Raw genomic sequence first — 13680 nt, 5'->3', positions numbered from 1 at the left:
TTATTTTTACTCTCAAAGCTTTTTGAGAGCATTGCGTGCATGAGAGGCTGCAGCCAAAACCTCTTAACACAACAACTTAACACATCTCAAAAGCCTTTTTTTTTTTTTTTTCCTCCCTTCAAAAGGATGCAACGGCAGAGCACATGAAGCATTAAAATCCATTGGCTCCTCTGACAAGTGTCAATCACTTTGATGCAGTTTGCTTGTGCAACCTCAACTTGTCATGGCTTGGGTTGGGTTAAGTTTGATTTGGTCTTAAAGTCTCTTTAGTTAGTCATGATCTGTGTTTTGTTCTGTTATCTTTGTGTGTCTCCCTTGTCTCGTCAAGCATTCTGCAGTCCTGCCCCGCTGTTTTTACCTGCCCTTCCTTGTGCGTCAACCAATCAGTGATCTCAGCCACGTGTGTCTTGCCCAGGTGTGTCTCATTATGTCACTAGCAGTGGCGTGCGATCTTTATAAGCTGTTAATGCGGCGCTTGCCCAAGCCCTTCCAAAATAAAATCATTGAAAATATTTCTGTCCCTGTCCTCTAAAATACAATACCGTAGTTCTACTGTTTTGGTCTTAAATTTCTGTATATTTTGCCCTGTTTTCCTCGCGGGGAATGGAGAAGCCGACAGCTTGTTTCGTGCATGCACAATGAGAAATCAAAATGTTAGTTCCGATAACGTTGTTTCTGTGCTTGCGGCTTTTGAATGGCAAAAAAGCTGTCAATCACGCAGCGTATCTGACAACGCGCATGCGCAGAATTGGCTTACTTGGCTTGTTCTGCGGTAAACAGTCATTGTTCAGTTCAAGTTCATCGCCGAATCCCAATGAGTGCCGTTTTCTCTGAGAACTTTTGAGGAAAAGAAGCGTAACGAACTAAGTGGGGTTGGATTTATGTTAAGCACTATTATGTCTGACTGTTAGTGAACGCAACACATGTCTCGCGGGAGGGAGGGGAGGAGGCGTGCGGTTCAGTTAACGTTGTTGTCCTTTTTTCCTGCTAGCATCGAGAGCTGTTGTACGCTGTTCTTTGGTGTCGGCCACTGCCAAAAGTACCGTTTTGATGAGAGGAATGAACGGGTGACATCCCAAACAACATTTGCTGGTGGCGTTTGTACAAAACGTTACAGAATAATTCAAGTGGTCGTTCTACTCCTGAAATAGTCATCACAAAAACAGGGAAGAATTTCGTCCGCCACTTTTCAAGCCAGAGCGTAAATGGCTCGCTGGCTGTCCAGAGGTGAGAACACTGTTGATTGTTGGTTGAAATCGCTTGTGGCTCCGATGAGTTTGTAAAGTGATCTAATGTCCGCACAAGTGTTTGTAGTTAACAGGAAATGTTTTAATTGTCGCTCAGAAACAGTACAATCCAGCCAAGCGGTAAAAAAAACAAAAACAAAAAACCCATCAATAACAGCACTAAGCACTCAATCAGGAGTTGCCTTAGTAACCCAGTAGCATCACTTTACGGCGATGTCATTTTTTTCCTTTCCCGAATTGAGCCCACTTTGTGGGCACAAGCCAGTTCCGAATACTGTAAATTGCAACGTATTGGCAAATTTGTGGGCATGTGATTGTGTCATTTCACTCAACCTGTGTCAGTCCTGAATACTTCCTCTTTAATTTTATACCGACACAGTGGTATTAATAATTAAATAATATTTAATATTAAAATTAACAATAAAAATGCCCCAAAATGTTTCTGCTCGCGCCCGTAAGGTCAGTCCAGCATGCCCACTCAAAAAGGTCACCACTCGTCACTGGTCACTAGTGTGTGTATATTGCCTTTCGTCTCCTCTCTGTCTGCGTCGATTCATTGTTGTTTCCTGCTGTCATGCTGCTGCTTTTTTGTTCTGACGGTTCCTTCTATGTCTTGCCTTTTTGGACTTTGTTTTTGTTCCCGACCACTACCTTGTTTGCCTCCATTTTTTTTTTTTTTTTTTTTTTTTAATTAAAGAACAATTTTTTTTTGTTTTTGTTTTTTGTTGATGTCACCTCTGGCTCCCGGCACTTGGGTCCACAACCACCACCTCATCCCACCTAACTGCGACACAACGAAAGCATGACAAAGCAAATTGTGGAAGTTTACTGCAGAATGTCGTCTAATCTAAACTATGCACACAGAAATAGTTATTTAAATAAAATTACTCTTTGAAGTGCACTGAGATGATTAAAAGTGCAACCAAACATCACTTTAATTGCACCCATGTAGAAACGCTGCCTTTGTTGCTTTGCGTGCTCTCAGATTTGGAAGGTAAACTTTACTTTGTGCCTTGTTCGTTCACAGTAGTAAAGTTTATTGCAAGCACAGCATTTTGAAAATGTTACTTTTGCCTTTGTAAGATATGATTTAGTGTTTCTTCTTTTGTGCTCTGTAAAAAAAACTGATGTGAACTTCTGCTTCATACGACTGCTCATTAATTTTATTTTGGACAAACAATCATTTTTTACACGTAAAATATGGTCTCACACATTATTTTCAGTACAAGTAAGATCGTTGTGAGCCGTCAGAGCCAGCAACGCCTTATCTTGTGGCCTAAAAACTATCAGAAGCACTTACTTAAATGTGCAGTCAATATACAATATTTTCATATATATTTCAATATATTTCTTATCCAATCAAAATTTCAGCCTACATGCACTGCGATGTCAATCTAATCTGCCCAGGGCCTTTAGAATCAGTAGTGCTGGCCGATGTAACAAGCTACTTGTATTGTCAATGAAACTGATTCTTCAACCAGTCAGATTTAAAATTTAAGCCTTTTTTTGCCCTGTGATTGGTTGGTCAAAGCAAAACTTTGAATAGCACAATATGTCTGTAGTGATCTGCACTCAGTACATTTAACGCATTCGTTCCCAGCGAGTTTCACAGAAGCAATCCCGTTCGCTCCCGACTGTTTTATGGATTTTGACTGATTTTGCAAGGCCCACAGAATATTGTGTTCTATGCTATAATAACATGGAACCTAGCGAAAGAAAGATTAAAGTCTCTTCTTTCATCAGGAAAAAAAAAAGTATATTTCTATCTGTTTCCATTTTGCAGCAATTAGCATTAGAATATAGCTAAGTTTCATCAAGTTTCACAAATCTATTTAAAATTGAGTAATTGAACTTCCCCCCCCCCCCCAACATGGCCCTGGTTGACCTCCTTTGCTCTGCTGCCACCTGCTGGCCGTTTGTGTAAGAACTACCATTTCTGCAACCGTTCTTTGCAGTTGAGAGGCTGCATCAAAGCCTTCTGTATGCTCTAGCATTAAAAAAAAACAAAACAAAACAAAGACCTACAAATACGTCTTTGGGACACTTAAAACATTAAAAAACAAACAAACGTATATGTACTTCATTGGGAGCAAATTAGTTAAGCAACAGTCTGGTGAGTATGACATTTTGTTTTTTTATGTCACGTTACATCAATAGGATTCTGAACTGCTTCAGTTGTAGTCAATGAGTTGAGTCATTTACGTTTTTGTCTAGTACTGATATTAATGATTGCGATGTGATAGTGGTGGTATTAAATGGTGGATGAAGTCATGACTGATTAATATGATGTAGTGATGTACATAGTGTTACTCAGTATAATTAGATTTAATATAGTAATTGTGTCAAATAGAGGTCATACATGTATTTTCTTGCCAATGTGGTTTGTCAGTCTTAATATTCTGCAGGTAATGTAAAACGACGATCTCTCAGAAATGTCTCAAACGTTTTGCCAAGCGTGGATTCTTTTCCCGCGTTACAGGAAATTGTATAAGTCTGAATCCAGTGATGTGAATGCTTGAACCGGGATTTAAAATGTGCTTGTCGCAAAGGCAGCCCATCAAATGAGTGAGCCGCCGCTGTTCCTCACCGAATAAATCTTTTACAGCAAAACCCGTTTCTGCAACATTGTTCCCGTTATTTTGTGTGCGGAGCCATTATCTCACAAACCAGCGGGCCAGGTGTTGAGGAAAGCTGTCAGCAATCCATCATGATGAAAGCACAGCGGCGCAGAAAGCAGCAGTGTCAGCACTGTTCCCAAGCTCAAGGTTTCCGCTTGTCACACCTCCCCTCCCTCGGCACACGCGGCAAAAGGTAAAGAAGGAGAAGTGAGGAGGATACGGTGACGGTGGGGCACTTGGAAGCAAGTCGTGAAGTGATAAGCTTCAGCCATTAGCACTGATCCTCTGACAAGCTTTGTAGACGCACACTGGGAGCTACAAGGGAACGCTCGGTGGCGTGCACAGTGGAGAAGATGGAAGATTAGTGGAGCCCAGTGTGGATGCCTGTCAAAAAGGCCATGAAGCACACTCGCAAGTTGTGCACCCATCAGAGCTTTCAAAGGTGACTGCTGCTACATTTTGATGATGGAACAAAGTAAGAATAATATGCATCTAATGTGGCTACGCAATGAAATATTGTAAGTGAAATTCTTCTACATCACAATATTACCATTATACGCTCGCAACCCATTAGTTGTGTTACATGAATTGGTGTGAGAGTGGGATATAATCTGGCAGCACCTTTATGTTATCTGATTGGGTGATTGTCGTATAATGTATGAGTTGGACAGCTAGAACAATGATTGAGTGAGAAGGCCTGTGGTGCACAAAATATTTTACTTTCTCATGTCCAGCAAGTTTAGAAAAATCAATGACATTAATTGGCCTTTTTATTGACCAAAAAAAAAAAAAAAAAAAATCATTCAAAACCCACTACACAGTAAAATCAGGCTTGGAATACAGTATGTTATGGTTGTGACGGACTGGACCCCAATGCAAAGTGTTCAGGAATGTTCTAGAGAGTAATATTTATTGTGGCGAACCAAGTAACAAACAAAACTGCTGTATACAAAAGAGCAAAAAACGGGATCAAACAGAACTTCCACACAAGTAGGATGAATTACAAAGTACAAACAAATAAGGTTTAACCAAAAGGGAAGTCAATACCAGGAAAGCAAAACTGGGAACAAGGAGACCAGACTGTAACCAAACTAGAACACGCACAACAAACAGAAAAAGGAACGATCCAGCAAACGTGCTGGGGAGCCGGAAAACAAGGTCTTGATTACAATTGCCCTCAGGTGTGCACCTCCCTGCTCAACTGCACCACCTAAAGGGCCACTAGTACATTGTAGGGAAAAACTAAACAGAAAAACACACGTAACCAAGAGAACATGACGGTATATACTTACATACACGTGTATACTCTCCATATTGACACCATCGAAATTAATGCAAATTCCCTTTAATATCCCTTCAATATCTGCGATTGGCTGGCAACCAGTTCAGCGTGTACCCCGCCTGCTGCCTGAAGCCAGCTGGGATAGGCTCCAGCACCCCCGCGACCCTTGTGAGGAATAAGCGGTCAAGAAAATGTACAGTGAGCAAGTGGTTAGCACGTCCGCCTCCCAGTTCTGAGGACTCCGGTTCGAGTCCAGGCTCCGGCCTTCCTGGGTAGAGTTAGCATGTTCTCCCCGCGCCAATGTGGGTCTTCTCCGGGTACTCCGGTCTCCTCCCACATTCCAAAGACATGCATGGCAGGTTAATTGGGCACTCCGAATTGTCAGTTCAGGGTGTACCCCGCAATATATATATATATATATATATATATATATATATATATATATATATATACATACACATACATATATATATATATATATATATATATATATATATATATACACACACACATACATATATATATATATATATATATATATATATATATATATATATATATATATATATACATACATACATACATACATACATACACACACAACACTTAATTGGCCTTGTAATTTTACCAGATACAAGTTTATTAGCACAAAGTATCTGTCTCATCAATATAAGCTTGAATTTTTCCTCAGTATCTGCTCAGAAAGAAAATCGCTAGTATTGAACATCACTATTCAACATTGTTGACTTACAGTCCAAGCTCTTATGCAAGCAGCTCATTCCAGCGGCATTTTATTAATCCTTTTATTGTGCCAAATTCACATGCTGCTTTTTCTCAGCAGGGACTGCGATACCATCAATGCTTCAAGACAACCTCCCAAGGCACTTTGTCCTGATGGATCACTCGATGTGGTTTCTATACTCAGCAATGATATACGGTATGTATGCGAATGTGTTGCTCATGATGAGGGTATGTTTAAAAGAATTACAAGAGTAGTGGAATAATGTGTCATCACAGCCTTTAACAATCATAAACCCATTGACAAGAGGCCATTTAAAACCTGTTTTTGAGGTTCATTAAAAATGGGTGGATTTTGCTGCTTGACTCATATTCCACAAATGCAAACTAGTATGGGCGCATATATTATTGTAAAGACATTTTTGGGGTTGACTTACCATCTAAGACCACATCGCAGCTGTGACATAGACTCAAATATTTACAAGGGAGAATTTCTACAAGATTCTGGAATGTATCAAAACTGCCAGATCAAAAATAACCCAATTTTGTTTAAAAAAAAAAAGAAAAAAAAAAGGACCAACCCGTGACTTGAGTCAATTTGACCCAACTTTTTCTTCTTCTACTTCTTCTTCTTTTTTTATTTTTTATTTTTATTTTTTTATTAAATAAAACAATGCAAAATTGGGTCAGATCGACCCAAGGAGCGGATTGGTCCAAACTTTGACCAAAGTTGGGCTGTTTTGAACCCAGAAGTTTTAAGGGTGTTAAGAGTTTAAAGACTAAAATGTAAATGTAATATAAAATCAAAATAATAATAAATATGAATATATAACAAATGTAATTCAAATTACAGAAGGTGACAATAACTGAAGAGAAAATGAAAAGTGTGCATAAAAATTTGTATTATTGCAAACGTGCAAAAGTAATAAGATGATTAAAAAAAACACACTGACATCATTAATCAGGGCATACACATAGAACATTTATTGCTGTGTAGTCAGGCTTTAACCTTTGTTGTCATTATTCATTGACATTTGTCTCAGAAAAGACAGGAGGATAAACCTTTCATGCTAAAACAGCCCTTGGTTGTTCTGCGTTTAACCTTAACTCTCAGGCATCATCATCATCATCATCCTGACACAGTTCACTGACTGAAACATCAGGGAAATGCAGTCACCTCACCTGAAGTCATGTAACAAACACATGCACGCTGGCACGCACATACATGAGCCATTTTGCATGAGTTGGGGGTTGGGTTATTTTTACACCACCTCATTGTTTTGGATCAATTCAAAATTAAGTTTGCGATCTTAACACGACTAGTTCTAAAAATCGGGCTTAAAGTTCAGCATCTCACTTCAGCCTTGAAGTGATTCAGCATGTGGCAAAACCACCAAAAGTCATTTTGCATTAAAAGACGCACTTGTGCTCAGTGTTATGCTGCATTGCTACAACAGCAGATGGGTAGCAAAGCAGATATTCGTTAATCTGGGTGACAGTTCAATAATAAACACAGAATTGCAAACCCAGACCAAAACAATATGTCCATGAGCATTTATGCTTGAATGAATATGGCTGCTCCCATCTGCTATGACTCATCATATGCAACTAAAAAGGAGGACTCAGTGTTTGGTTAAGGGATATGAAGTAAGGAACAATTTCAAACAATTTGACATTTTTTTGCTTCATTGTTTTGTACACTTTAAAAAAATGCTATAAAACCAGAAGCCACTGGCGGACAAAATGACGTGACGCATCGGACTGGACTTCAAATGGGTAATGCGAGGTAATGGCCACAAATTGCATGTGCCTAATCTCTTTCCTACAAAAATAGTGGAATAGAAATCACATGGTCATCATCACCCAACACTGACATCTTGGACACACATTTGTATAGCCTATATGTAAAAATCGGGATTAAGTTAAATGCATTTCCATCATGCAAGTCAAGGTCCCTTGCAACCTTTGTGGATTCGTCATTGCATCTCAAACTGTGAGAGGAAGTACTGTCAAAAGGAGTGTGCTTTAAATCTCACTGGCTATAAGGTCCAAACCACCTAGTGAGAGATGCTCAAGATGTGTATATATATAAAAAAACAATTCCAAATCACACCAAGGTCATGTCATGCCTCAGCAATCTGATCGGATAAAACTCAACTCCCTTTTCAGAAAAACACACTGCTGAATGGATGAGAACGGTTTAAGTCAATCTCTCGGCTACCTGAGGCAGTGCTCGCTCAGTCATTGGTGAACTCTCCTCCACCTCACACTTTCCTGTGATGTCAGCAGAAGGTCTGGAGCCAGAGAGAGAGGGACCCGTTGTTTCCGTCTGCCGGAACAGATGGATATTAGATCCGCTTTCTGCCTTCCCCACCAAACAAATGACCTGATCATTCATGTCCCTATCGTCTACCTTCAGTCTTGTTACTGTATATTCCATTGTCCGCAAACTTCCTTCCAACTTACCTGTTGCACTGCCTCACTAAACATTATCTCTTGGCACGGATAGCTATTTCGGTTTGGATATCTCCATTTTTGCATTTTCCACACGAGTGAACATGACCTGGCTGGGAGAAAATCAGCCGAGGCTATCATGTCTTTTTGAGTTTAAACTCTTGTTTAAGCTCTGGACATCTCCCTGGTATAACAGGCTACCTGAATCCTCTCAAAGAACCCTCTACTCACGCCTATCCGTAGCCCTTAGGCCCCACCTTTGCAGGCTACGACCCCACAGGCGCATTGCTGCATAAGCAAGACCAGCTCCCTCGGTTGCACAATTGCACAAAATAGGTCTTGGGTTGATCACAAATGTATAGGGAGGGTCCATGGGGGAAAGATGAGGGTTGGAAATGCAGGCAAGCCTCTCTTTCATTCGTGGGACGAGAGAGTGCAAGGGACAACGAAGGGTTCATATCCAAGGATCATAGACAAAAAGTTAGCAGTAGGTTTCATCTGTTTTTGCGAAAAGGCCCTACTGTCGTTTGGCTTGAGCTTTTCCCTCGGAATCCATGCGATCCGTCTCCCATTTCATCTCCATCTCCTCTCCGTGCCTCGGCTAATACCCCTGACCAGGGGTTGGCCAAGAAACCCTGCGGGTCCATAAGCTCCAGGCCGAGAATCTCCCTGCGGGCCTCTCTTCCTCTGGATGACAGCAGCATACCCCCTTGGTCCAGGCTTCCCGTGCTATTGCACTTTTTTACCGCTCCTCCAGGATACGCTAGGGAACTTGGGGACAGCAGTGATGTCAGTGACAAGCTGCTCATTGTCTCTGACAAGTGTTCACTGTTGCCCGCTTGACTGGACCCACAACCGCCGATGGAGGACCCGATAACTATGCCCAGGTCCTCATCTGAAGGGTCGATGGAGTCGTCCCGTGTGAATCCTGGGCTTGTGCTACCTCGCCCACTGCTTTGGCTCCGCTGTTGGCCAACGGTGGCCTGGAGGGTTAGAGCCGATGAGGGGCTCGGTCTCAGTCTCAGGGTCGGGACTGGAGAAGAAATGCTCGTGTTGTCTTCACGGAGTGGGCACTCATGTGGTAAAGGAGCTGCTGGCAAGTCCACGTTTTGTGGCGGAGAGATGCTGAAGCTCAGTCCTTCTTCCAGGGTGGTCTGGAGGCTGCCTTCAGAGCTGCCAGTTGCGAGTGATGAATCACTGTGGGAGGGATACTGCAGACGCATGCAAGAGTTGGGAAAGAAATTACAGTATGAGTCTAACGAGTCACTTTTGGTTGTGCTAATTTCCAGAGGTGGGCATTCTGTCAGTCTGTCACTGACAGACACTCGTTTCGCTGACAATGTCGGGAAACTTAACTCATTCACTGCCATTGACGTCCAAAATACATAATAGTAGCTTCTAGGGGTGTTAAAAAAAAATCGATTTGGCAATATATCGCGATACTACATTGCGCAATTCTTGAATCGATTCAATAGGCGGCTGAATCGATTTTTAAACTTCCATTTTTAATGGAAAATATTCAACAAGACGTCTTACTTCGGGTTAGGATTCACACCTTAAGCATGGAAGAATGTTATATGAACGGAACATTAAGCCTTAATATTTTATTTTAATGCTGTTCAAACATGAAACAGGTTACAACCTGTATAAGACTGAAGTTTCAGATAAATAAATAATACATTTTCATACAAATCTTAGACTGTACAAGTTTACTGCTTAGTATTTTCTAAATTTGAATGAAAAAAATCGCAGCAATCGACTTATAAATTCGTATCTGGATTAATCAGTATCGAATCGAATCGTGACCTGTGAATCGTGATACGAATCGAATCGTCAGGTACTAGGCAATTCACACCGCTAGTAGCTTCTCAATGCCGATTGGCTGTCGCTGACGCAACAGTCCTAAAGTGGCCGTGACGAACTATGATTTTAGCAATGACGAAAACGCGGATAAAATAATGACGGCGTAATGGGCTGATGATTACAGTCTGGTTCAGCTTGAAATAATAATGGACTGATGCTGGCGAATGACGGACTGGCAAAATTTACTGACACGCCCACCTCTGCTAATTCCATTACATGCTCAATGTTCAACGTATCTTATCTCTTCCGTTTGATGCGACAGTACTTCATACCCTCCCTACCTGAGTACACAGTATCTTGCTATGGCCTCCAGGGGAACGGAATGCAGCCCATGAAGCAGGGGAGGTCAACCGAAGGCCCCGTGACAACCTCAGGCTCCGGCTGCGGGGAGGGGCTGGGATGGCTGCCCCTGTCGAGTGGAAGAATTCAGTAGGCAGGGGGAGCAGCGGAGAGATGCTGCGGGCTTCTTCTTTTCCCTCTGTGTTTCTTTCTTTGCTGTGAACGCCGGAAACGTCACCTTGAGAAGAAAATAGTTTCATCCAGTTGAGATGATGAATGCTTTTAGGCATTTATTCATGTATTTAAGACACCCTGGCTCTTTATGATGCATTTACTCTACTGTACATTTACACTACCTGCTCATTTATACCAGAAAATATGCACCTAATTGACTGGATGTACTCACTTGGGCTGTAATAAGGTGAGGACATATTTGGCGAATTTGATTGCATTTCTATATCCTGCAGCCCAGGTTCCATCTCTACTTTGCAGAGGGCCCTGGAGAAATGGCCGAGCCCTTGGACCTGGCTCTGGACAACAGTCTGGTGGATTTGGTGACTTCCTGCTCCTGCTGCCTCTTCAGAGCTGCTGGATCCACTGCTGCACTTTCCCTGGAAGGGAGCACACGACCTGCAACTGAGGAGATAGTCTTCTCCGACATTCATTCAGTAAAAAAAAAATTGTCTCTATTACAACGAAAATTAGCCCGAGGAACGTGCATTATTCTCAAAGTGATTGTTAAAGTTCAGAATTGCATGCCGTAAAAAGAATTCTCAAGGCCGATAGATTGGAAGAAGGACCTTTAATTACATTTTATTCCTCCTCTCTTATCAGCGCTTGTCAAATAGAGCATTGATTATTATACTGAGCATTTGTTATTTTAATGTTATGTATTATCACAATAAGTGTCAGGTGTTAACTTTGAGAGAGTGTGTAATTGGTCTACTGATAGAGACTGATTGAGTTCAGCATGATAACTGCAGCCATTTTATGCACAAGGAAAATAACAATGATGAATGAACAATGTTGCTTGTCCTCCTGACTGTTGAATGCACTTCATCCATGTCAATGTCACATGCGATTCAAGATTTAAGTAATGATACTCCACTGGAAACAGACTTGGTAAATGTCACTTCCATTTAAATGTCTATTTTCAAAGGTACAGTAGGCTAATGTGTTTTCAGTAGGTTAGCGGTAAGTGATTTTTTTAATGATAAAATAATTATATCAATTTTATCACAATTTCTTTTTAGCTCACATATCCAAATTAATTTGCACATGAAATAAAAGTAGTATTGAATAAATAATAGACTAGTAAGACTACACTTAATTAGTTTGTGAAAACAAACACTGTAATACCTTAAAACTAAATTATAAAGCAGCAAAATACTTAAGCAAAACACTAACACAAGTCACAGTTCTGTTTTCAAGTTGTGTGTTGAAAATAGTGAATGTCTTAAAGTGAGAGAGAGAGAAGAGGGGAGCACGTAAACACAAAGTTAAAAAAAACAAAACTGCTGATGGTAGCAAAGTAAAAAGCACCTTTTATAAATAAAGGTCAATATTGTAACAACCCTTGTGAGTGGGTCGCGGGTTATGTAGTTTCTTTCCTATGGACAGAACGGGCATTGAATGTAACATATATTTTATTTTTTTTTATGCTAAGCTATGCACGTTAATGTGTTGTGTTCTGACATGGACGGGTAACTTTTGTAAATTGATATTGGCCTGGTCATTTCACAAACGCTAGTTTGCTTGCTATAAAAAATAAAATAAAAAGCTAAAAAATAAATTAAAAAACTGCACATTTTTTTTTTTTTTTGCGTCACTATTTTTCTATAATCTGCGTACATGTGAGATATGGCGGTGTTGGGGGGACCTTACAACTTGACAGCTCGTAACACGGATCCAATGTCATGCGACGGGAGTTTGGTGAACGCTTCTGTGACGCTCAGCTAGGAGGCGCAGGTGTGAGCTGTTGTCGCTGCTTTTGAATTATTAGCTTGGCTCTCATTGTACTGTGCGCGTCCGGATGATGCCGTTTCAGGTGATGGACGTTCGTAGTGTTGCCATAACTTGTCTTCATCCTCTCCTTGCACACTTTGCATATGATTTTCGCCTGATCTTTGTCGTTTGGCGTGAAGCCAAAACAGTTATATTATGGATGATGAATTTCTCTTCTCTTTCTTCAAAATTCATGGAAACGATAAATTACAAGGAAATCCTAAAATACAAAAACTATTGGCCTTTAAATAATAATAATTAACTCATTGACTGCCATTGACGGCTCTACACGTCAAACGATTAATTTGAACTGGGTTGGCATTGAATAAGTTAGGAGTCAACACAATAAGTAGATTCTAAACTTTAAATACGATTTGTGGCAAATTTGACACGTTCTGATTATTATAGTGCTAAAATTATCCAGAATACATAAATATGAATATAAAAATACCATTGTGATCAAGAGGGAGTTTCGAACTGTCCCGACAACTGTATGTACTCACCAAGCAGCCTATTGAATAGAGATACAATGCTGCCATCTGCTGGCCATCGTTAGTGGCTGTTTTTGATTCCACAACCCATTGACCAGGCAGCGCTGCACTTAGATGTTGCACCTCCCATTGATAAAAAATTTAGTTGACGTCATTTAACATTTATGGCGGCATCCATCGTGATTTTACTCATCGTTATGAAACATTTTTGGCGGTCAAAAAATCTTGTGAATTTTTGGGAAATAATCAGGGTTTTGTGAATCAGATTTCCAGGCTCGAAAATGAAAATCAATTCAATATCGATTTTTCAATTTTTTAAACTCAGTCCTAGTTTTTAGGCTGAAAATGCTGTTGTCATATATTGTACTGTGTGTCTCTTTGTACTACTGACCCCTTGAAGCAAGGAGCTATTTGCATCAGACCAAACCTAAGACAGTTCCGACACAATAAAAAAACACTGAATCCAAACTGGCTTTATGTCTTTACCTTCTTTTCCCTCACTCATGCACTTTCTTTAATGAGCTGTGCTTTCAGAGAAATGTTTGCTGATTGCAGGGCTTATCTGGCTATTCAGAAACAAGTAATATTACCCAATTAAGGAGGAAAAAGGATGGATGATAAGGAATAGAGATAAATGGGGCTATAGGGGGGAGGTGGCACATAAGATAACTCCAAACGAGGAACAAGGTGCAGCTTGAGAGCCA

At 40.6% G+C, this 13680-nt stretch overlaps 1 protein-coding gene and 1 long non-coding RNA gene across 3 annotated transcripts in view; one reads left to right on the top strand and one right to left on the bottom strand.

The window, feature by feature from the left end:
• The first annotated feature begins 983 nt into the window (after window positions 1-983).
• Window positions 984-12358, top strand: LOC144033221 (uncharacterized). The gene is made up of 3 exons (XR_013287906.1): window positions 984-1227; window positions 5986-6084; window positions 10974-12358. It is a non-coding gene; the product is annotated as an uncharacterized LOC144033221 (long non-coding RNA).
• cacna1ia (calcium voltage-gated channel subunit alpha1 Ia) overlaps window positions 6847-13680 on the bottom strand; it is a 242043-nt gene continuing 235209 nt past the window's right edge. For both annotated transcript variants that reach the window (XM_077541159.1, XM_077541150.1), the window contains 3 exons: window positions 10888-11092; window positions 10484-10719; window positions 6847-9550 (listed from right to left, as the gene is read on the bottom strand). In XM_077541159.1, the coding sequence (XP_077397285.1) occupies window positions 8834-9550; window positions 10484-10719; window positions 10888-11092 (1158 nt within the window). In that variant the 3' untranslated portion in view covers window positions 6847-8833. The remainder of the gene's footprint in view (window positions 9551-10483; window positions 10720-10887; window positions 11093-13680) is intronic.

The sequence above is a fragment of the Festucalex cinctus genome, chromosome 1, assembly GCF_051991245.1.
Source record: "Festucalex cinctus isolate MCC-2025b chromosome 1, RoL_Fcin_1.0, whole genome shotgun sequence".
NCBI lineage: Eukaryota > Metazoa > Chordata > Actinopteri > Syngnathiformes > Syngnathidae > Festucalex > Festucalex cinctus.
Note: the sequence above shows the minus strand (reverse complement) of the source record. Positions and strands in the feature narration are given on the sequence as shown.